General features: G+C 39.9%; 1 protein-coding gene across 13 annotated transcripts in view; it reads right to left on the bottom strand.

Annotated features, from left to right (window-relative positions):
• Nucleotides 1–23402, bottom strand: part of ABCC9 (ATP binding cassette subfamily C member 9) — a 74159-nt gene extending 50757 nt beyond the window's left edge. For 4 of the 13 annotated variants that reach the window (XM_038154327.1, XM_038154335.1, XM_038154336.1 and 1 more), the window contains exons 1-9: nt 23296–23401; nt 20860–21086; nt 12457–12622; nt 9507–9648; nt 9021–9142; nt 7950–8116; nt 7037–7279; nt 2799–2993; nt 118–282 (exon numbers count right to left, since the gene is read on the bottom strand). In XM_038154327.1, the coding sequence (XP_038010255.1) occupies nt 118–282; nt 2799–2993; nt 7037–7279; nt 7950–8116; nt 9021–9142; nt 9507–9648; nt 12457–12601 (1179 nt within the window). In that variant the 5' untranslated portion in view covers nt 12602–12622; nt 20860–21086; nt 23296–23401. The other 9 variants (XM_038154337.1, XM_038154338.1, XM_038154329.1 and 6 more) reach the window with 8 other exon arrangements.
• Between the last annotated feature and the right edge of the window lie 1943 nt (nt 23403–25345).

Raw genomic sequence — 25345 nt, 5'->3', positions numbered from 1 at the left:
GCACATATCTTCTCTGAAACCATCATTTCAAGCTCAGTTTTCAGATGAAGAACAAGACAAATGAAAGGACAAAGCTGGAGCTGTTACTAGTGAATCTCCTGGCAGATCTTTGCTCACCAGTAAGGCACCCCGGAGGTTGATGCCAGTCTCTGTTGTCACATAGTAGGAGGCCTGCAGGAATGTCCTCTGCAGGATAAGAGCCAGGAAGAGAAGGACTGCCAAGACATAAACATTCCTGAGGAATTCCTCTGATGAAAGGTAGGAGTTTGATGGATCCTTCATCTGAAAAGAAAGGAAAAAATTATGCAAGTGCCGTAGGAGGGATTGTATATTCCCAAGAAGCTGGAAACAAGCAAATTTAATCATTGCATTAGAATAAAACATATTGCTGATATTATGGGAAAGTTATAGAAATCAGATTTCTCACTGACCTCTATATCAAAATCATTTGGATACAAATTTAAAACTCTGCTCCTGTTCCAAAGACTGAGGATTGAGACGTTTTAGCAGTTCTAAAATTATTTAGTTTTAGCAGGAAAGGAACAATAAGATCACCATGTCTGCCTTGTCTTTAGTTTCCCCATCAAATTGTGGTGATTTGTAGGATAGAAATGCTACTCAGTAGAAAATAAAGCTCACTCCACCTGCCCCACAGAGAAGCTGCAAGAAAATATTTTTTATTACATGGGATTAGTTATTTATGTTGCATTTGCATATTGTGGAAACAATTCCTTCCACAAGTATAGTCTATGATAGCCATAAATTCTGAATAACTTTAGACTCTACATGCCAGTGTTCCATACAAAATGATATTTAAATGTCTCAATATGGAAGAGAAAGAAGAATCTTGTTTAAAGCTCTTTGTTTTCATTTTTTAGTTTTTGTGTTCACTGTTCTGCTCTGTTTCAGGCAGAAAAGGAAACAAATGTACCAAAATACTCCAAGGAAGACTGTTCCTTTGGTATTTCCGACCCAGCTGGAAGCAGGATGTACTGGAATTCTTACAGAAAAAAAAAAAAAAAAAAGAAAAGAAAAGAAAAAAAGAGAAAAGAAAAGAAAAAAATTTCTACTGAAATATCCAGCCTGATTCTGAAATGAAAGGTATGGGCAATATAAGAAAGAAAGCAATCTGCCCAAGACTCCTTGAAAAAACAGTTGTTTAAGTGCATGAATGGTGAGATAAGTATATTTGAAAACTTCCCTTTTAATATTCTGCTGCATCTAACTTCCCCTTGTTTTCATTGTGGGGATATCATAAAGAAAATAACATCTGTAGATAGCTTTTTTCAATATATATAGAGTTCTCAGGAATTAAGGCTGAATAGCATAAAATTAAGTGTATTCACATTAATTGGAACTAGAGAGAATTTAAAGGAGAAATGTTTAATAGCAAGAACAACCAAGAGAAAGTTTATCAAAATCCATAAATTAAAGGCACATTCATTCTGAAATGTATCCAAGAGAAACAGTGACTGTCACCAAACCAAGTGCTTTCAAGGTCTCCAATGATTTGAATCTTCCCTTTAGCCAATGCTCATTAAAACTTTAAAAAGCCACAACTGAAGCCACTACACTGAAGAGGAAAAAAGATAAAGGAAGCATACAAGGTACAGATTCCTAAACCTGAGATCCAGAAATTATTTTCAAGCTTAAATACTTTGTTTGTTCACCATGCAAAAAACCCCAACATTTTTGAAAGCACAAAAACATGCATTTTGCCTTGTAACTCTGTGGCTCAAATCCTGCAGGTGCAGGTTAAAGGATGATAAAAAGCTTTATTTGATAAGCTGTACAATTAAACTTTCCTTCAGTGCAGGAAAGTCTCAAGCTAAATTGAGACCATCAGTCACAAAAATGAATGTCAGGAGTGAGCAGCCAAGAAAAAGATATGTGGACAGTCATGATAGCCAAATACTTATCTGGAGAGGACACTGCTATTCCATTACATACCTATCTGCTCATTCAGAGATAAAACACTCCAAAAACTGTATGGAGATGTTTCTCTGTCACAAGACAAATGCAGGAAAATCTCTTTGTCATTTCTTCTCTGCTGTCAGTAAAATAATTCTACCTTATATTTTTATTAGTTACTCATAAATTCTTTTTCTTGCAATAGAAAATGTTTTGTATCAGAGGCTTGCTCAGCATTTAGATGTGATCCCTGAAAGTATAGTCTCAGTGAAACTTGAAATGAGCACTGATCTGGCATCTCTTGTGCATCTCTAGTATCAAGAACACCATTGAGTAAAGTGGATACTTTTCAATTTCTCAATATGTGCCAACACAGTTCATCACAGCAGCAATCAATACAATCAGCCACAAACAGGGACTGGCTACTGTCAGCTTCCCAGTATAAAAAACAGATTTGAGAGAACTCAAAACTGTCAGCAAAGTATAAACTGACAAATGGACAGGAATTAAGCAAAATTCCCAGGCTGGATGCATCACTGAGGTACCACCAGTGTGTGTCCTGCCTGAAACAAACAGGCACAGTTTAAGAGGAGCAGAAAAATTGTTCCATCTTCCCAGAACCTCTGGGATGACTCGATCAAGACAGACAGCTGGAGAGCTGGGGGGAGCCTCCACAATCTGTGTTCCATTCCCACCCAAGTCTCTCATTGCTCAGTTTTATAACTTGACTGTGTCCCACAACAGAAATATTCAATTTGATTGAGAGAAACAATGAAATGACACAGGGATGACCACAGACCTATCAAAGCATGCAGCAAGCTGTCTTAAATACCTGATATGACTCTAAAACTACTACCAGAGCCTTTCAATCCACACTGTCAGGTTACCTTTTCTGTGGTGTTTGTATTATTGGTTGTATTCTGGAAGCCCTGGACAATGCCAGAAATGCAGAGTGGTCCCGCAAAGCCCAGCAGGTCAGCCAGGTAGCGGAAGGTGCTGCTGAGCAGGATTGGCCGTCCAAAAGCGCTGTACATGGCCAACCAAATGGAGGGACTCCGGTTTGGATGGCCCTCCACCTTTTTCTGGAAAACAGAAACAGGTACCCAGTGAAATAAGAGAAACCTCCCAGGCTTCATATGACATTATTCCTGTCTGGATGCCCAAAAGATTCCTGAAAGGTGGTTTATACCAGGTGAGGCAGCAAATTTGCTGTAATTATTGACAGATTTCTGACATTCTTCACAGCAAATTCCAATTCTGCCTCCCCTTGGTAACCGTGGTTTCTTACCTCTATATCCCACCATTTTCCTCAACCTGTGAACACAGGAATGCAAGCACAGATTATCATCCTGGCAGGCAGCCATTGTCCCTTGTCACATGTGTGCTCAGGGAAAGGTCAGACCTTTCAGCCCTTTGCTCACGTGGGTAAACCTGGTTTCACAAGCTGTAAAGGCTTCTGATTGCAGGAAAAATACATTACAATTACAAGAATATAGTTTAATTTAATTTATCTGGAATTTTTTCCATCTCTTGGATGCATTCCAGGATGACAGACTTCAACCAATTAATGAAAACTGTGCTCAAAAAATGAAAGCAGCATACCAGGATAGGAGATAAGATTAAATCAACCAAAGGTCCTTTCTAGCCTTCAGATCTGTGAATTTACGCAGTATCACAGCTCTTGGCTAAAACACCAACCAGCAGATATGGCTTTGTGTAATCAGAAGAGTTCTGATATCCCTGAGGTCCTTTCAGTTTAACAAAAGAAAAGTTTTACTGACCAGAGCCGTGCTCTGCAGCATGCTTCCTTGCACTTCAGGCAGCAGCTTTTGACACTTTAAACAAGCCTCTGTCATTTCTCAAGTAGCACAGATGCCTGCAAGCTGCAAGCCAAGCCAAGCTCTCTTAAGCATTCACAGAGACATTTTAAGCACAGCCAAGCAACAACCACCCTCTCTGCCCCAACAAATTCACCAAAGAAAAAGCAAACGTGCCTGTAACCTGCCCGGCTGCCTCATGCCTTTTTTCCCGCCTCTTTTTTCAGTTTTTCCCTTTTATGCCATTCCCACATTGAGATGGATTATATGCATGGTGCCAAAAATGTGCAGATGGATCAGGTGGCTGCCAGCGACTGGGCCAGGCCAGCGCCAAGGAGCTTAGGAAGGGGAAATAAGCACCATGGAGTCAAATTAGAGCTAGTATTTCAGAAAGGGGTGAGAAGGAAACTGCTTCCTCTGAGGGGGGAAAGAGCACAAGGGCCTCCTGTGAGTTGCCCAGACAAAAGTCTCTGAATCTGTGGCCTAATGGGTTTTGAGCTTGAGTGCCCTAAAAGGATTAATCACCATACTCAAGAGCAGCTAAGCTAATTTATTAGGCAAAAGGCTGCCATCTTTAGGGAAAAAAAAATTGTTATATTGTTCTGGGCATTCAATTAATAGTAAATTTGTTAAATAGCAATGGTTAATCCTTATATCTCTAACAATTTAATAGCCACTTTCACTGTTACGGCAATTCACACATTGGCTATCACTATATGAAATCTGTTTCCTTTTCATCTGAAAAAATGTTATTAAATTATCTAACTTATTGCTAAACACTGTTTTTTCTTCTTTTTTTTTTTGATCAGGACTTCATATTTACTGAAGCATGTAACAGAAAGAGGGGAGAAAGACATTTTTCTAATCATAATTTCTTCGCCAGAATGTTCCTTGAGTGTTATGGGCTTGCATAGAATGTTGCAGTACTAATTAACCAGTCTGGGCTGCTGTTCTCAGCCTGTGCCACTTGATTTGGTTTTCCTTGTCTTTGTCAACTTCCTTTCAAATTCCTGTAATTTTCTCTACCTTGGGCACTCCACAGTTGGAATAAAGGGCAGTGAGACAGTACTTTGTGATAAATCAAGTTACCCGTAAAGTTTGCCTCAGTAAATATGGAAATCTGACTGTTCCCATTGCTCTGGAGCTGGCAGTATAAGCCTGGTGCTGAAGGGCAGTGCCCTGTCCCTGTGACTGATAGTTAACACAATTTCATTCCTCCTTTTATTGGCCCTAACAGCTAAGAACCATAGTGAAACATGAATGGCAGACATAGGAAACTAATGGTCCTTGACTTTAAAAATTAATTTTTCTATTAAGTGCCCAAAAGAAAAGATTTCTATTGACCATCAGGACAAATTATACAGAATTCAGCCCATTGGGGTAAACCAAATGTAATATCAATGTGCTAAATCTATTTTTGGATATGTGATATATGATGCACTGATATGTGTTGTGAAACATCTAGCCTGCTTCAACAGAAACTGAAACAAAAGCCAAGCAACAACAGAAACAGGATCTTTTTTTTGGGGGGGGGGGATGAGGGCGAGGGATGTAAATGGAATTATGTGAGAATTGATATTATTATTTCCATTTTCATGCAGAAAGAGATAGCAAGACAATGTCACATGAGCTATCTCAAAGGCATTTCACAATACAGAGTATTCAAGGTCATGTTCAGCATCTTTCATTAAGGTGTGAGAAGAAAGGTTTGGGAAGGAACAGGAGTTTTCTCTCTGCAGGGCCATGGAGCACAGCCAAGATCAGCTATCTGCAGGCACAGGCTGGGGTAACCCCACTTAATGCAGAGGAGGCTGTAGGGCTCCCCTCACCAGCAGGAGATTAGCATAAAATACACACTTGGCAGCAGAGACAGTGTCATATCACCTCCTCCAGACTGCAGACAACACTCCAGTCTCAAGAGTTTTCCTAATTCTGTGGCTGTTTTCTGGCCCACCGAGGCACAAGCTTATGCATTTCTCCACAGGAATGAACTGCAGCAAGTCCCACTGCCTGGCTCCTTGGATTTGCTATAGCCATTTGGTTTACTTTAACTTTATCTACAAAATACCAGTTTACTTCAAGGCTGCCGCCTGTTTTTGAATAGTAGCACAAATGTGCTAGAGGCTGTGGTAATCTCAAGGCTTTAAACCACTAAAGAACACAAAATACCTGATGTAAGGCAACATCAGAAATGTAGGTGAGTGTAACTGCATACATAACATTTACGCAAGTGTCTATATGTGCACGACATGCACTAAGGGAAGCTACACACTAAAAGTTTGTGCTCAGGCACACGAGAAATACACATTTACTTTGCCTTTTGGCATCTGAACTGCATGTTTGTGCAGGCACAGACAGTACCTGCACAAGTGAACAAGCTACAGACAAATGCTGGCACCCAGCTGTTGTGCCTGTCGTCAAGAATGGCACAGACTCAGGTCCCTGGGCCACATAGGTACATATCCTTCTTTTGCCTCTTTAAGTATGGTTCAGGCACCTTAACAAGCTGGTCTAAGGGATGCACCTCTCCCAGGCTGCTGTGAAAAGCTCAGTTCCAAAAACTCAGTAACTTTCTGCCTAAAGCAGAAGGATCTTGATCTCTGGTCTCTGTAATCTTCAACTGCAGAAGGAAAGAGAAGCAACTATACCTATTAAGATACAAACAGTTGTACTGATAATTGTTCCATCTCAGAAGGCACAGAAAGGAGCCTGCAGCTCCATTAGCTGCTGGGAGCAAAGAGCTGCCTAAATGCATCCATAAGTTTCCCTGGAAAATCCTGCCCTATCCAGTGAGTTTTCCCAACCATGCTTTCTGTACTGGGTCTGGCTGGGATGGAGTTAATTTTCTTCATCACAGCCTGTATGGTTCTGTGTTTGGGATTGGTGACTAAATCACTGCTAAGACACCAGTGTTTTGGCTATTCTTGATGTGTGGTTTTGGCTATTTTTCTGTCTGGAGAAAAAAAAGGTGAAGATTAGTGTTTCCAGCTGAAACTATGGACAGAATGTCTTCCAATTTCAAAAGTAGCTAAGATTTAAACAAATCTTTCACTGTTAAAATCTAGCAAGTGATCAGATTGTTGTGTTTTTAGTTTCCAATTGCACTCAGTTTGGCAACTCTCTCCTGCTATAAATTCACTTAAAACCAAACAGTAACTATTGGATTGGAACTTCCTACGCCAATGTTTCACTTTGGAACAAACAGTCCTAAGTTAAAAATTCCTAAAACGAGGATTTCATGAAAGCTGAAGACAAAGTGGCACTTTGGCTTTCTAAGGCTGAACAGTGACATGGACACCTGTTATTACCTTTTGTTCCTCATAGGCTTCTTTGAGACAGACATAATTTGTCAGTGCTCTCATTGCAATTGGGAGCTTCCCAATGGCCTTCAGGTCCACAGGTTTCTTGTGAGCAGAAATAATGAGAGTGTTCATCCACCAATAAGTTGCCTTTGAGAGCAAATTGACAAATGGCTGCAGGAACCTCACCCCCAGATCCTGCAGATCCTCTGGAGGCTTTACTTTCTGAGGGTTCATGAAAAACACGTACCTCTGCAGAGGAGAAAACAGACAAACATGGGCTCAGAAATTATCTTTCTGATAGTAATTTTTTAGTAAAAACTATGTGTAAGACAACCACAGTCTCAAATTTGCTTTTAAAGGTAATTGTATGTGGAATTTGTGTGTAAATAGGAGCATTTCCATTTTGACAGATAAGTGGCAAACAATTTAGCAACATGGGATGTGGATACTGTTCTGAACCCTATCAGTACCACTTGTCTCAAGCTGAACAACAGTAAAAATGAATTATTGGGAAAAAATTTAATTTTAAATTATCATGGGTAAGAACATATGCTAACTTAAAGATTCACTACATAAATAGTTCATTAACACTAACACAGCACACATTTTACAGATTGCATCCACCTATACGCTCCCCATGTGTGCAAATATGCATCTATCTGCACAAATATGTGTGCACTTTGTGTGGATAGATGCACACAGGCATGTACACACACCAAGCCCAGGGGATATGTCAAGGACATACATTTTAAAAAGATTTAAATCACCACTGATATCCACACAATTAACCAAACCTTTATGGCTAAGCTAAACTTAGGCCTAAACTTGACACAAGCCAGAGTTCCTGAGACTAAGGAGCCATCTTCACCCCCATGATGCCACTGACATTTTTCTAGATCCTGAGGAAGAAGTCACATACCCTGACTCGGATGACATTGATCTCCACAGCCATCAGCAGCCCATAGAGGATGACCATGATTCCAGTGATGCAGAAACGCAGCTGAGAAAAAGGCACCCCATCCTGGCAGTATCTGACAAGCTTGATGGTTTTGGTGACAAAGGCCATTATCCAGTAAAGGAACAGGGCTGTAAAACAGGTACATGTGCATAATTTAAAAATTAATTAATAAATAAGTATAACTACAGCATTTAACTTCCATGGCTTGATACAGGGCAGGCACAGCGATCCTCTGTGTCACCAGCCACTGTTTTCTTTCCTGGGCCAAAACCCTTCAAACAGATCCATAATGGCAGATCTTCACACAGGTACAAAGCTCCACTGAAGAGGACTTAATCTGAAGGGGGAACTTTGTTCTTTTAGTAAAGGAAAAGGCACACAACTTGACAGTCATATTGCCTCTTAGAAAATGCAGGGCGCATCGCAAGTGAGAATACGGAAATGTGTTCATTTGGAAAAAGAGTTTATGGAATTTAGGGTTAGCCTGCATCCTGGCTGGTATCTGTCAGGGCCTTGTTCAGGTGGTTGAATTACAGGGAATTTGGACAACATACTTGTATGGAACATTATTCTGCCACATCTGGTCTGACCACCTCCTGACTGAGAGCAGATGGGATAATCTTGGAATCAGCTGCAAAAGATGTTGAGAAAGAAAAGCATCTGCACAGGCATTTGTGGTCAGATCACTATTCAAAGTGGCCTTTTGAAACAGCCCTTTTGAATGCAGACAAGTTTTTCCTCAAAATTATCACCAGTGTTAAAAAATACCTAAAAAATACCTTAAAGGTCATGATAGAAATGACACAGGCATGCAAGGCTTTGTCTTTTAAATTAATGCAAAAGTAGTTTTCAGTGTGTACCTTATGAAAGGTGCAATAACTCCTGTGATACTACCAGTTGTAAGAGCAGAGAGTTATTCCTCTCTGTTTTAATAGTCTCACACATTCCACCATCCTCCTCAACCTACACAAGCTGAGTTTGGCTAAAATACTGGGATTTGTAAGAGCACATAAATATCAGATGTAGACTTACCCAGCAGTAACTTTGGAAAGTTGGATGTTTCAATATTATGGTAATAGACTATGGATACAGTGGCAGCCACAAATCCCATTATAGCTGGTAGAAAGAGATGCAGGTGGCGAGATTTCATTTGTCTGAAAATAAAAACAGTTTAAATTAGTGAATTTGATGCCTTTTTTTCACCATTGTATGAAACCATAGGTGTTCTGCGAATCTGTGGAAGAGGACAAACATGAATTTCCTAGAGACAAAAAGATTTTTCTTCTCATGAGTGCTTAACTTTGATCAATATTTGCTTGCCATTATAGTTTGAGAGAAAAATAAATGCTTACAATGGCTTCACCTTCATCCCATTAAAACATGGACAGTTCATGAAAGGATTCTATGAACTTTTTGGGGGAAAACCTCCTCATGCCTTACTAGCCAGCCCATCAGACATTAACACTGTTCATTAACAAATGCAATTAGCATGGTTATCCACCAAACTCTGCCACTTACGTGTCGGAAACAATCCCCTCTGCTATTTCACACACGTGCACAAACAGCAGGGTGAACGTCAGGATCCACCGCAGGTTGTGCCCGGGGAAATGCAGCCAGGTATTGTGATGAATCTGCACTTTGGAGCTCTGGCTTCCCCAGCCTGGGAAATGATAGCAAGGAAAGAGAAAGGTTATCTCACAGCACGTCAATGACTGTTCTGCTTATCAGTTTTCTGGGCCACACTTACATGCAATCGATACAAACCCCCTACAGGCTACAGGGCTATTGTTACTAAAAAGATGGCCCAAGAGCGTCTCAGTTGCCCCATAATTTAAATAAAACCCTGAAGACAATGAAACAACACTTTTTCCAAGTTACAATCAAAGAAAAGTCCTTCCTGGCCAAGAAAAATGATAAGAAAACAACAACAAAAGAAACCACCCCAAGTGGCACCCTCAGACACCATGGACTGACGGAGCTGAAGTGATGGCATCCTCACATCTTTCACAGTCACAGAAAGAGCAGGAAAAATTTCCAACCGATATAAAAGTTGCATCCTCAAATGTGGCCTCAAAGAGATGCATTTACTTGAAACAAGTAACATTTATTATCTGTTTCAGGCCTGGTTGGGAGTACAGTCTGAGTGGAGGCTGAACAATGATTTCACAGCTTCTCTCCCTCAGGTGCAGCCCAGCCTCCTAGGCCTCTCCATTCCTGGCCCCTCAGAGCTCCCAACACAGCGCCAAGACTCAAATTAATCAACAGATTCAACTTCAAGCCTATTTCCCTGTCATCACCTCAGATGTCACCTGCCCTTTCCAGGCAAGATCCTCTCTGAGGCCAGCAACCCAGCAAGAGGTGGGACACAGAGGATCTGAAGGAGGTGACAGGGCTGGGCAAGCTGAGGCCCGACCACAGGCTGGCCTCCCATGTGGCGAGCCTCGGCCTCTGTCTCTTCCCGCACAGGTACAGGGCTGTCCTGAGTCAGTGGGCCCAAAAGTTCCTCTTACTGTAAAGCAACTCTTGGAATTCCCTGACAGGCTTCTCAAAACCTGTAGAGAATCTCAACAACAGCACATTTTGGGGAAGTAAAGAAGCCAAACAAAAGGAAACAAAACTAACTCAGTTTAAAACCCAGGATGTGCTTTTGCTACACAAGGGTGCAGCGCCTAATCATGCTTGGAGGCTCATCAGGTGACTCAGGAACACATAAACCAAAAGCTAAGGGTATTCATTCTTGGAAACTGTCAGCATTTCACCATTTCATCCTTGGTTAAGACACAAAATTTTGCAAGAACAAATTATTCTCTCTTCTCCATAGCTCTCTCAACCATTTTCTATAGCTCTCTAAGACTTTCCTAATCTAATGTGGTTTTCTTTGACCTTGCTCCTGTCTTTGTCTCTCTCAAGATGCTTTTTATTTTTTGTTTGCCCACACATCTGCACAAACACAGCTTATCACCAAATTTCTGGTTTGGAGTCAGTCTATACCATGGACTCCAGTTGGCTTTTAATGCTCTGTTCAACAACTATTTGTCCTGATAATTAGCATACAAAATAGAAAACAAAGAATTACATACCTACATACATAGCATACAATTTAAAATACTATATTTTTCCTAAGGTTGTTATGAAATAGAGGGAATTTTCAGTGGCTGCAATACTATTTCAAAATTGTTTGGCTAATACCTCTAAAAAATTGAAGCAGTATTTAATGTTCTAAAATATTATCTTTGCCCTCAGACCTTGCACTGTACTTCCATCAAACACTTCTGCACAAAGCCCTGTGCTTCAAGGATGACCTGCATCTCACCTCAAAGGAAGAGACAGCACTGAGGTAAAAATCCAGCACTGTTGGAGGGAGTTTCCATAACCCTGGGGTTTCTCTCTAGTCTTTATAATTTGTTAGAATTTGTTTCTTATTCTCTTGCCTAATTATTTAATTAGTTTTTAGTCGCTGGATCATGTCACAGTTAGGTACAGAGTGTCTTAGACAACAGGTTCCTGTAGCATTTTATTCAACCACTTTGGAGTCTTTTTGCATGATAAAAGCTCTTAAATCTCATGTCCAAATACAATCCCAAATTCAAATCTTCTTGTGGAAGAAATGCATTACCATCTACACATGCAACAGCAGGAAAGTAACATGGAAGAACTGACATGGCATTTCTCATGCAGTTGTCAGGAGAATATTTATTTTCACTAATACTTTTGGTGGTTATTCAAGTCTCGTAATCTCCTATGATCAGTGAGAATGCCACTGTTTGACCTCTCTGGAAAAAAGTATTAAATTGTATTTATTTCACCACTGCAAATTAACTGGGATAAAAAGACAACTGTAGAAAAAAATATCATTAGAGTTCTAGCTTAGATGGGGCTTTTTACAATACTATGTGGGTTAGAGCTCCTCCAGTGTCCTACATTCCTCAAGAGGAATTTATCTTTGCTTATTTTTTATTTCTGTTGGGGAAAAAATCTCTATTGCTCTACTTTTGTTTACAAATGTTGGCAAAAGAAGAATTTTTCTATATTAAATATTTCCTACACCTGTCCTAGCCTTAGATCCAATGTGAACATTTTGGATATTCTCTGTAATTCATGTAACTTCAAGAAAATTCAGACCCACTGCCCTAAGTCTTCTAATATCTAATAATAACAAAGGTTGCAAGTTGCCAATTTCAAATCTGAAGAAAACTTCTGCAGAGAAAAGTTTCACAGCAAATTTGGATCTGATCTGTCTGGTTCTCATACATCTCTTCATGCTGATTAGCTCAGATTTATATCTAAAATTCCCACATTTCAGCGGGTTTGCCTCATATCCTCTGGGTGAAGCCATTCTTCCTCTTCTTTTTTCAGAATTCATAAATACAAAGCATCCAATGGTTCCACTGAGCACATAAAAACATGACTGAGTATAAACACATGCTTGAGTGTTTGTGGGATGGCAGAGCTCCATGGAATAACTCACCAATGAACAAAATTGGGAAGGTGATAAACAGCAGGAAGACATGAGGGACCAAGTTGAGGGCATCCACAAAGCAGACATTCCTGAGGACACCAGCACTGATGTTGTAGGCTGAGGCATTGTCATTACCACAAAATGCAAGTCTCATCTCTTCCAGAGGGTCTGGCTACTACAGAAATGAGAGAAATGTTAACTACCAAGAGTGCCAGCATTCCCTTTGGATAAAGAGAAAATAAATATAATAAAGAGAAAGGGAAGGAGCACACTGAAGAATCCATAGAGAATAACACAATTGTATTCTGAACAATATTTTGGGCAATGTCAAATACAATTACATTAGAAGGCTCTGTTTATATGACAATAGTATTGTTTATATTTTGATAATATTGTTTATATTTATCTGCATTCATTATTTAAGTGCTATTTTTAAATACATTATGCTGTAACTTCTAGTGCTCACTATATGCACAAACACTATGCTGCAATATAAATATAAATATAAAGAAAGTAAAGATTTGAAAAATAAGTATTTCCATTTCTCATAACAAAACCCAAATGGACATAAGTTGACCTGGGTGTTGCTGTTTCTTTGGTGAGCCAAGACTGTCTGTGCAATATCTCCAACAATTTGTTGCACTGCATTCCCAGTGCAAGCTCTGAAGCTTTGGTATTTGTGATCTAGCAGCTTTGCACTCACTAATATTTTGTATTTCTTTGTTGTCACATAGAACAATGGCCACATACAGGAGACATTACACATACAGGAGAAAAATTATGAACTCTTAACCAAAGTAGGTGGTACTGAAGATTCCCTAGGCAGTAAATCAGCATTTATGTTGGATCCTGAAAACCCTTAAACATGTGCTTAGACTCATCCCAGCAGTCTCTGACTTCCATGAGTTCTTGTAAGATTATCTTTGTACACCATGATAAACTCCTGTGTTCATGCTTGCAGAGCGTGGGCCATAGAGTGACCCAGAGTTATGGCCAGGTTCTGGCTTAAATCAACCTGTGCATAATTTATTTTTTCAGTCTTCTTTACAAGAAGATGAAACAGACTGCAAACAAAGTCTTTCTTTGCTCATTTCTTTGCTGAAGACTTACACAGAGCAATATAGTACTGTAGAGTAAGTTGTGGAAACTCATTTATTCACACCCTTTCTCAAATTTTACATGCTAAAATAGAAGGAATGTATTTAATTCAGCAAAGCTTCTGTCTGCAACAACGTTGGTATTAAGAGGTTTTGCAGAATCAGAACAAGATAGGGATGCAGAAAATTTATAAATGCAGTTTAAAAATTAAAAAAAAAAAAGTCAGTTGAATAGGGAGAAAAAGATTTCCTTCTTTCCTCATATACTTATTAGTTCTGTAAGTAGTTTAAACAAGGTAATCATAACAAGGTAAGCATAAACTACACCGGTAGCTCCTTAGAGACAGAACAAACATGCAGGTCTTCAGAAAAATATAGAATTCAAATAACCATTTTGAACCTCTGCTAAACCCTCTGTTAGCTTTTAAGCAAGTTCTTTTTGGATCTGAAAATCACAACCCATATCAAAAACACATCAGTGACGAGGAGTTTCTTTGAAAGGAGTGTGATAAATGCACTCCCTTTCCCAAATATATCTGCAGTTTATGACTGAGATTTACCAGAAATTAAGCATAATTTGCATTCAGGTACTCACTGTGAGGCAAAAGCTGAGGGTCAACTGACTCAAACTTGAGTAACCACTAACAGTCCATGTGCTGTAACACAGTTTGATGGAGATTTTGGCCCATTCTCTATAATGAATAGAGTGATATGACCACTATCATTCTATAATTTTATTTTTAAACCAAAATACATTCATAAATGCATAAGGCTAGTAACAAAAAAATAAACATTCTGTTAATGTGGGATCTGTCTGAAAGATCAAGGAGTTATTAGCAAAACAAATAAGGAACTTTAGGGGAAAAAAAAACTACACAGAGGTTGTTTAGGTTTAATTTGTGAAAGCTTGACATGTCTTCTTTTAGGGAAACATAATGGTAATCTCTTGAAAATCAGAAGTGCTGTTTCCTCATTTTTATTGAAGGTCAGAAGTCCAAGGGAGTTTTGCTGGGAATTTTCCTCCCTTTCCCACAAGGATGACTCTCTTCTGAGGCAGCATAAGATGCTGTTGTAGTCTAGTAGCTGGAGTGGTACTGAAAGGCAGGAGAATCCTGGGTTCAGATGAGCACTGAATCATTGACTCCCTGTGTAGCTTTTGGCCTCTAGTCAAAAACCAATCTGGGAGAAAGGATGGAAACCACATCCAAGGGAAACTAAAGGAACTTTTGGTTTTTTTCCTATTTTTCTGGAAGGGAAATAGAATAGAGGCAGCAAATACTCAAGTGAAGGACTATTAACTGCAGGAAGAGTGTTTTCTCCTAACTGGAGACCACCATCAGCTTGCAGAGGTTTCCTATCACACCTCAAACAACAGTCACTAAAAGCTCTCGTGCATCTTTGAAGAATCACATCTGAATCTTCACAAGAATCTGTGCTGGGCCTAGTTTTGTGATGGAGTATCACAAACAGTACAGTATGGAGTACCCAGTAACACTCTTAAAACCAATTGTCTTTTGCACATTGCCAGGGCTTGAGAAAAGAACCTGGTCCTATTAATTAATACTGATATCTAGAGACAGTGCCCATCATACTGGTGATCTTTTTCAAGAAAAGGTAAGGGCAGTCTATTCACAATACTTCTGTTCATTTCAAAAAAAAAAGAGAAGTAGAATTTAATTGTCTTATCTTAAAAAGAGAGAGAAAATCAAGCATAGGTTGGTTAGTTTGTAAAAATTCCCAGAAAATAAAAAAAATACTACATGGCAAATGAAATGACATAGGGTAATTGACCCTAGATTTCTAAGATTTTTTTATCACAAAACCTCATCATGAATCAGTTTATCCAGTGACCAAGTTCATTAAACTTCCACAGGGTTAAAATCTATCAAAATATTCTGATCAGTGTTGTGATGCCTTGCTGCCCCAATGCAGCTTTGGCCTCATAAAATGCCAAATCATAAAATGTACAACTTCCCTGTTTAGCAGCACTCAGCTCAGGACACACATCCAGTACAGTTTGGCACTGATAGGGAATAGAGGAGATAAGAACTGTTGAAGCATTAATAGTCCAGTGATCCTTCCTTCCTCCCATCCCTCCTTTCTTCCCCCCATTGTTCCATTTCCACTGTGCTGGGAACAAGCTGTGGCTGGAAGTGGAGGACTCACATTCTGCATCTGTTGGCATGTCCCAAATTTCATAACACCTGCTGCTGACAGTTCTCTGGATCTTCAAGAATGGTGTATGAAAACACCCTGCACTATCTTAGAGCTCTGAGAAATAATGTCATCTCCAGTGTGCCTTATGGGGAGACAGGAACCACTCCATCCTTCCCTTCCCATCCATTTCTGGTTCAGAAGGCAGATCCCACACACCCTCCACAGTTTTGTGACTCAAACCGCTGGACCTTGCTCTGTTTTTTTTGAAAACTTAGATACAGAGGAGACTCTGGAGGTGGAGACATGCACAGAACCATCACCCCCTGGAATAAAGCATGTAATGTAGTTCCTGTCTCTTGACTCAAGTTTTCTAGATAAGGAAAATATACTGGATGAAGTTTTGCTGGTATCAAAGGGAGGATGCTTTGCCTTTACAGTCAATGCCCTTTGGTTTGAAGCTGAAATTAGCCATTGCTTTCTGCAGCATCAAGGCATGCCTCCAGAAGCTCATTTCCACTAGCCTCAAAGTTTAACAAGCTGTGTTCTTCTCCAAAGAAGGACAGAAAGAAAGCCCCTAAGGCAGAAGAACAAATCTTTGATTTCCCTAGACAGTACAGGGTATTTTTCAACAATGCTTTTGCAGCTCCACTAAAAATAACAGGAGTTGGACCATGACAAGTTTTCAGATGCAATCTCTCATCCAAGAAAACAGTGCAGCCTTCAGTCTTTTTCAAATAAAAATTTGATAATATAATGGCAACATTTCTTGTGCCCACACACAGATCCCATGCTTCGAAAGTTCAGTGTAGCTACAGGACACATTTTTAAGGCTGCAAATAGAGTAAGCTTCAGACTAATTAAAGAGTCAAAGTTGTACTTTTAAACAGCATTTCAGTATTGCAAGTTAAAGAGATCTTTAATAATTCTAAGAATTTTAAAGAGTTTTAAAAGGCCTCAGCTACACTGACTTTTAATGAGTCCTAGTTTTGAAAGCTTTCACTCAAAAAAACTGAGCCTGGAAATTAAGACAGTTTGAAGATCTTGATTGCAGTTACCCAGTGAAAGAGTGAAAAGGTACCATTCCCTTCTTTCTGTGCAACCATAAGATTTCATGAAATGAAATGAAAATGTGAAAATTAAGAACAATAAATTAAAAGAAAAACCCACCAACCAACCAAACAAAAAAAAAAAAAAAAAAAAAAAAAAAAAAAAAAAAAAAAAAAAAACCACACAAAATAAAGCCAAAATGTGAAGAATTGAAGAATTGCAGTTGTGCTTACTGTTGTAACTCATTGAAAACTGCAGCAGGAAAGGAAGATGGAACACTTCTATGTCTGACCACTGATCAAATTTGGTTCCCTGAATAAAAATTAAACTATTAAACTATACTTCCCTTGGCTTTTACTCTACTAGTAAGCAAATGCTGGGCTTCAGTCAAAACTACATCTGTAGAGAGGGAAAAAGAGGTATCTTGCCCATGTGAGGAAGTGCTGTTTGTTTCTCTCCACACTGAGCTTTATGCAAGTACATAACTAAATACACTGAATACTTATTCTGTATTTCCCACCAAAAAAATGACAGAATGTTAATCACACAGAACAGCAAAACCTGTAATGTTGAAGGTCTTTGAATTAGACCTAAGCAATCAGAATACAGAGCTCACTCAAGTTTTCCCACCCTGTGGTCAAAGGTAATATTCTCCTTCCCAAAGATGAGGAGGCAGACTTTTTAGGCTGCAGTAAATATGTGGGGAGAGATCAAAGAGGTAAGACTGGGCTGCAGAGCCACAGGAGAAATTTGAAGAGATTTCTGTTGTAACACAGATGGAAGAGATTAAAGCTTTTAATGCTCCAACTCAATGCATTCCAGAGCAGCAGCTGCCCTCTTATACCTGCCAGGACCCTTCCTTAGGAACACTGGAAACAGCACTGCCTGGAAGGGTACAGAGGTGAATTAAGCAGCAAAGCCAGATAGGTTTATCACCCTCTGCAGTCTGCCTGTCTTGCTGTGGGTTCACAGTCCAGCAGAGAGCCACACAAACATAGTTCAGTCTCACAATTAACAGTCCTAATTGCTATGGTGCTGTTCCCAAGATAAGAAGCCCTGTTCACATCAAGCTCAACATCAGAGCTGAACTGCTGCAGTTGCCCTACTTCAATTCCCAAGCTGGCTCATGCAGGACTGTCTCAAGGACATAACACTGGAGAAATGTCTACCAGACTCTTAGCAAAACTTTATCTGTGGATCCCAAAGGAAGGGAGAGGCACTGGAAAACAAAGGCCTCTTCTTCTCATATGCACTGACCTTTTCTCTAAGCTCATGCTCAGGTTGGAACCTTTGGAGCTGAAAACTTCTCTACAGGAAAATGGCTTTGACTGGCCAACAGCAATGTCTGAACAAAATGGAAGCAGTCCAACTGCCACATTGGAAAAAGAAATTGTGTAACCTAAAAGTGAATATTCTGGAGAAAACAGATGAAGACTTAGCAAGTTATTTTGAAATTTGTTGGTCATCTGCAGTTATGAGCCACCACTTTTCATCAGGTAGTAGCAGCCACTCAGAATAATTATTGAGGGGCTCATAAACTAATTTAAAAGAAAATGTCATTCTTAGTCATTGCAAAAAATGGTTTTCCCAGAGAATGTTTCACTTGCTATTGAATATAGTAGGCCAACAAGTTATGCTGGAGTAATTGCAGATACGTGGGTACATCACAATTTGCTTCACTGCTAATTATAGCAGGAATGTTACACTTTATAATAATGTTGCCAAGCATGCTAGATTTAATCTATCATTTCAGACATGGAAATGTAGTAATGGGACAAAGATAATCTGATAACAAGCATGTGCCATCTGAGGACACCAGCTACATTCAGCAACCCAGCAGGAGTGCCAAGTGCCAGGTAATTTTTTGTTTTAACACTTGTAGGCTGGAAGGCCTTTGTCTTTCTAAGTTACTGTCAAATTACTCACTTTAACTTCTGTCTTTAGGAACTCTACAACTCATCAAAGATTCTCAGAGGTGGTTTTTCCTTCTCCCTTTGAGAATGGCCTGTGCAGAATAGTCAGTATGAGCTAAAGCCATCAGCCAAACTTCACAGAGGAGGGGAATGGAAAGAACAATCAGGAGGATGGGCCCATGTTGTTACCAGAGGAAGGCAAGTTTCAGCTCTCCTTTACATCATTTGGGAATCTGATTCCCTGTTGGTTTACTTTGATGAGGATGTGAAGTATCTGAACAGCAGTTCACCCTTCAATGAAATAGCTAAAAAATCCCCCATGTCCTTTAAGCATTTAAATTTTTATGCTAGGGTCCCCATTACTGGCAAGTTAAGACTTCCTGGCTTTAGGCTAAGGTGGACAGACACAGTCATAGGAGAATAAACAGAAAACAGAACAAAAGTGATTCATGAACAAATATTCACTGTGAAGAGGAGAGAAGTTTTGGGAAGAAAGAAAATAGGTCAAAGCAATAAACATGGAAATGAGAAAACATTGAACCTAAACACTTACAAATCTCATTTTAACAAGCATAAATGGGGATTCTCAGGGCACTAAGCCAGTTCATGAGATATATTTTCCATAAGCAATTCTGAAGAAGACAATGGAAAAATGGTAGATAATCTAACTTTCCATTAAAATTATGAGAACATCCTCACCAAGTACAAAACTATAAGAATCCTAATTAAAGACATTTTAACTACCTTAAGGGTCTTTTAAAGTGGACTTAACAATCTTCATATTCAAGAGTTTCATCTTACCTGAATTATCACTCTGATCGTCATGCTCTGCAAGGTACTTATGAGTACAAAAAAAAAGAGTATAAGTACACTCCTCAGGTGGAGCTTGTTTGGGGGAATAAGAATATTTTGAAAACATTTATTGCAGTAGTTCTGTTGTCCATACTTTAAAAAAAATATATAAATTGATAGTTGCACTTCCTAATTAAAATATATCTGTTTACAGAGCATACTCGTGTCTCAGTTCAGACCAAATTTCATTTTAGTCTTCGGTATAATGTGCATTATATGCCCATATATGCATATAAACATGCATGTATATACATATGTGTATGCATATAGGTGCAGGGTAAAGAAAATACTCTGAGTTTTACAAAAGTACTTAGTTCTTATCTTCTGAATAAATCACAAAAGTAAAATTTGTCTTTCCTTCTGGAATTTCCCGTAGTAAATTTTAACTAAGGACAAATGATTAATTTATAGGTTTGAATGGAAGGCCTAACTCTGAGGTTTTCCACAGATTTTAGGTTAGTGCTCTGAATCTTTTTCCTTTCTAGGTTGAACCCTTCTAGTTTGCTCTTCTTACCTTCCTAAAAGCACTCTAACCCAACCCATATGATCTATAGTCTTGCAAAGAGTGCTGCTGAGGTAACAGCAGAAAGCACTGTCCCTTTAAAATCTATTTTATCAAAAACAACCTGATACAAAATACAATTTTCTTTTTATTCCTTATTTAAGCTGTGACCACCTATGCTCCACAGACCCCTCTTCCTTGCTAAGCACTGTCCCAGCTCCCCTGGGCCTCAGGATGATGAATTACCTCTGGTGCTTGTCAGCATTCGCAGCGCTAACCGCCGTGTGCCGCAGCCTGATCCAAACGGTGCTGAAGTCAATGCAAAGAATCTCATTGACTTCGGGAGCCTTCTGGATCAGGCTCCAAACACAGGGAAAATCACAACGGCAGTGGTGCTAAACAGGCTATTGGCACTGCAAAGCATTTCACACAAACATTTGCAGTGGTCTCACACATCTAAATGCATCGCTTTTTTTTTTTTTTTTCTTTCTTTTTTGGAAAGCTTCTCCACACAATGCGATCCCCAACACCAGTGTGCTACGCTGCCTGCTGTAAAACCTTCGACTTCACATTGCCAAGACAGGACAGTTTAAAAAAAGAAACATAACCCTGTGAACAGCAGCAGAGAAAACATCAGCAGGAGGGGACGGTAAAGGCTGAGAACGCCTGCGAATGGAAAAGGAAAAAGAGATTGGAGTTGTAATCCCAGGAAAGAACGAGGAGCAGCCCTGTCCCACAGATATAAAGGGAAGGAAGGAGGAGGTGGTTAGTGGAAGATAATGGGGGGAGGGTCATCGCATGCCCCGTTTGGTTGCTGAATGTTAGATCAAACTCTGCAGCTTACCTTTGTAAACACAACCCCAAAATACCAACCCAAAGTGTCACTCGGTTGTGCTAAGTGATCAATATCATCCCGATGGCAGGATTTTCCTCCACTTAGTGAAGCCGCTCCAAGCCCTGGAGTGGATTATTTTTAGGCTGGTGATGGGAAGATCAGCTGCTGCCTCCTATCGAGTTTCCAAAGTGCACAAACTCTTCTTGCCTTTCTCATACGCTGAAGGGGGCAGGAAACTGGGAAGAGATAGGCAAGCAAAAACCACCAATTTTTTGCCTCCTGAAGCTACTGTCCCGTGAGATTTCTTCTGCTTGCTTTTATTTTCATTTTTCCCTCTCTGGAGCAGTAAGATTCCAAGAAGCTGCATTGTAGCACATGGACTATTGGCAGATGGCTATTCTGAAATAATTGATTTAGACAAGGTAGTCTAATTTTTGGCAGGCTTGCAGAGATTCAGCTTTTGATTTCTATGTAATTAATCTTGGATAATTTGAATTTGACAACATAATTTTGCATGTCTTCACCATATTAAGCAGAAAAGTCTACTCAGATACTTTACTCACTTACTTAAGTCCCTCCAGCTCTTCTGCTTAAAATACAGACCAAATCTCGCTTTTTGATCACACAGGTCTGCTTCTTGTGAAATGGCTTTTTTAAATACTTGAAATAAAATTCCAAACTAATTCACTGCTCATACCAGGAATATAGTTTACAACACAATAGCCCTTATTTACATGGGATAACATTTTTAGTTGCAAAATCCATTATATATGTTTACTTAGAGGTGAAGAAGTCCCAAGAGAGCCCACATGTGGTCGGTTGGTTTGTTTGCTCATTTTTTTGCAGAGCTATCAAAGATGAACCAAGATTTGGATTTTTTCATTGTGACAGTTTCACTTGAGCCTTACAACTTGAGGCCATAAATTGCAAAGATCTGGGATTTGTGGTGCAGAACCAGACATGCAGTGCAGCACAGACATGTGGCAATGCAGAGTGGTTTTGAGTACAGCTGTTGGAATCACAGAGCTGGAAGGGAGACACAAGGATCACCCACACCAATTCCTGCTCAGTCATTCAGTACTGAAGCTGGAGGCCCTTGGGACAGAATTCTGCTTAAACCTCACACAATCCAGGGATTGCATCTAGATCATTACAGAGCAAATGGTTTCCAAGGGATTGAGGTCAAAGATGTTACCATGTTTCCATGAATGGGGTTACAGTGAATGCTGAGCTGACGGCTGGGACAGCTGAGGCCAAACGCTGCAGGATTTATCAAAACCTTGGCAAACCCAGACTGCTCCTTTTTCTCTGATGTTTCAAACCTGACTGTTGTAGGGGTAAGAAATCAGAAACCTCAGAGCTAATTAGTACCTTTTATTAGCTCCCATTGATTTGAAATACCAACACAGCTTTACACTTCAACAGACCTCAACAGTCATCCAAGGCACTTTAAAGTCTTTGATCTGTGTTTACTTTTTTTTCCCCCCCTTTTATTTCTTCCCTTTTCATGTATGAACTGCTTTAGAAAAAAGACTATGGATTGAAAGTCTCTGAGTTCTGATATATATCTATGTTTGTTAAAGAAGATTTTTTTTAATTTAACCCATCTAATCATCTGAAATAGCATTGTCATGTAATATTTTTGAAAATACATTTAATTTCTGACAGAAGTGAGTAACATTTATGGTCACAATTTTCTTCACCAAAACATGAATATTTAGCTCACTGTTATTCAGTTCTGCCTTTCCTACAAAATTGTTTAACAGGAAGGAAAAAAATAAGGCAAAATGATTGTGAAATCAGCCAGCATGTTTCATTTTGCTGTTTCTAAATGGGGTGCTTTCATTTCTCTACATGACAAGCTAAAGTGTTTTGAAATGCATTTTAAAAGGATTAAGAAAATTTAAAAGCTCTGAAATGTCAGAACAGTCAGACCTGATCTAGCATTTTGTATCAGGGCTTTTTGATTTGTCAGGGGGAAGGAGGGGGGACGGAGGGGGGAAAATGGTAATTGCAAGAATTCAAAATGTTTCAGGGAATGTTTGGACGTTTAAATTAATGGAAACAACCACAGGCCGAACCTCAGGTACCCCCACGTCCAGCACGTCACCGGTTTTCCCAGTCAGCCTCCAGAAGACGAGATCTCGTACCGACATCTCCCCAAGCGGAGGGTGATTCAGCTGCAGAGGTGCCAGCGGTGCGGGACCGAACCGGGCACGGCACCGCCACTACCGGGACTGCCGCCCTGGCAGCGAATGCAGAGGCGGATCGAGGCATTACGAGGAGGGATGTAGGGAGGATGCGGGGAGGGATGCAAGGAAGGATGCGGGAAGGGATATGGGGAAGAATGCATGGTGGGACACGGGGAAGGATGCAGGGAGGAATGCGAAGAAGGATGCACCACCTCCTCGGGCTCCCGCGGTCGCCCCTACCCGGGGCACTCACCGGCGGCGGGGATCCCTCCGCAGGCTGGTGGCCCCACGGCCCCGGAGCGAGAGGAGTGCCTGACCATGGCAGATGGGCGGCTTAAAGGCAGAAGCTGCTTCACCTAATGGCTTTGGAGAGGAAGAGGTAGAATGCAAAATACTCTAAGCGGATCTTAACAAAACCGCTGAGTTTTGGCTCCTTCGTCCTGTGAAATCCACTGTCCGGCCGGCATTGATTTCCACACCCTGGTGGGCTTCCATCAGCTTGACCAGCTGAACCCAAAAGAACGAAAATGGTGGAGGAATAACATGTGTGGGAAAAGTTTTTCATAAATTAGGACTCACCAATGTGAGGAAAATGACCTGACAGGCGCTGCAGTGTGGATTTATTTGACACAGGTCCTGGCTGAGCACTCTCCACCTGAATTGTCTTGGTTTCTTTAACTCACTAACCAAGAAAGGAAGGTAGCTGCATTGTGGACCCTGCTCACACAACAAGCTGTTCTGGTTTCAGCTACCAGCAGCTCTCTCTGCCATTTCCCATATTGAGGGCCAATCCATAGGTGCCCTTCTACAGCATTTATGGCAATCAAAGCACTGGACCATAACGAGTTTCCACTTATTAGCCAAACTCAGGGAGATGCTTGCAGGCTCCTTGTCTTTTCCATTTCTTAGGTGAAGAGCTGAAATCACCACAATTTCACCCACTAAAGTAGCTGTTTTGGAGGAAACCTCTCATTGTGTTGAACTGGATAAATTCCTTGACTGATTTTAAACCAACTTACATAATTTATACCAGGCCTTTATGCTAACAAAAATTCAGAGTCAATTATATAAGTTATGGACAATCAAGTCCTTATTTTGCTTCTAAATTTGTCACAGTGACAGAATCCCCACAGTGCTGTGTCAGAACTCATGCCACCATATAAAAAGATCAGACTGACATAGCTTTCAAGATTAATTTTACTTACACTTACAGCCCTACTTGAAAAAAAAAGTTTGCTGTTTTCTTTTTTTTTGTCTTTTAATTACACATTGCTCATTTTATCTAAAGAAAAATTAATAGATCTAACAAGACAATTGTAATGAAGTAGCAAAGACTTATTTTTTATTTAATTTTTTTAATGTCATAGAAAATTCAGCCTGTTCTTTGGATAAATTCTCTGTCTGTTAAAAATATTTATTGTTATGAAGGGGGTGGGGGGAAGCAGTAGAAGCTTAGTATTATTTGAAATATTTTCCACAGCTTTTTTAAAAAGTTATCATGCCTGGTTTCTATGGGGAAAAGTGTTGTGGAAAATATATGCAGCAAAATTTCAACAGAGCAATCTAAGTTGTGAGCAACTCTATATGGAGAAGGATGAGAAAATCTCAGACCTCAGAGTTCATCTCTATAAAAGGTATAGAAAGCCACAGGCCTTGAACAGGGATTTACAAAGCTTCTGACCTTTGGGGGACAACGGCCCCATGGTGGAGTCAGAGGCACTAAATACGATGCTACCATTTGCGTCGGTAGCTCTTGATCGTGGCAAAAGTTAGACCCTGCACACAAAACAAATGTCTAGATCTCCAGGTTTACTTGTTCTGTTTGACAAAAGCTGTTTTACTAAAAAAACCAAAAAAAAACAAAACCAAAACAACCCCACAACAAACCACCAACACAGGCAACCAAACACATGTGGTTTGCATTACACTATTTTTTTTCCTTCGAAAACCCCCAAAGTCTGAGAGGTATTCCTTTCATATTGAAGGGCTTTTCAAGGCTGAGAAGGATAATGTATGATCTCTACATCCTCTGAGAGTAGAGGAGTCTCATCATAAATATCATAAAGTAAACCTTATCTACTATAATTTAGATTCTACCAAAACGATAGACCCACTTGTACTAAATCACAATGATATTGTAGATTTTACATGTATGTCTGTGTGTGAGAAACTGGGGAAGAGGGGATTCTTTCTGTTTTTAAATAATCACAGAATCATTAAGGTTGGAAAAGACCTCCAAGGTCATCAGGTCCAACCTGTGACCAATCCCTACCTTGTCACACAGCCCAAAGCTCTGAGTGCCA

Source organism: Motacilla alba, chromosome 1A (genome assembly GCF_015832195.1).
Source record: "Motacilla alba alba isolate MOTALB_02 chromosome 1A, Motacilla_alba_V1.0_pri, whole genome shotgun sequence".
Classification (NCBI taxonomy): Eukaryota; Metazoa; Chordata; class Aves; order Passeriformes; family Motacillidae; genus Motacilla; species Motacilla alba.
The sequence above is the reverse complement of the archived record's forward strand: the minus strand, read 5'-3'. Positions and strand labels throughout refer to the sequence as shown.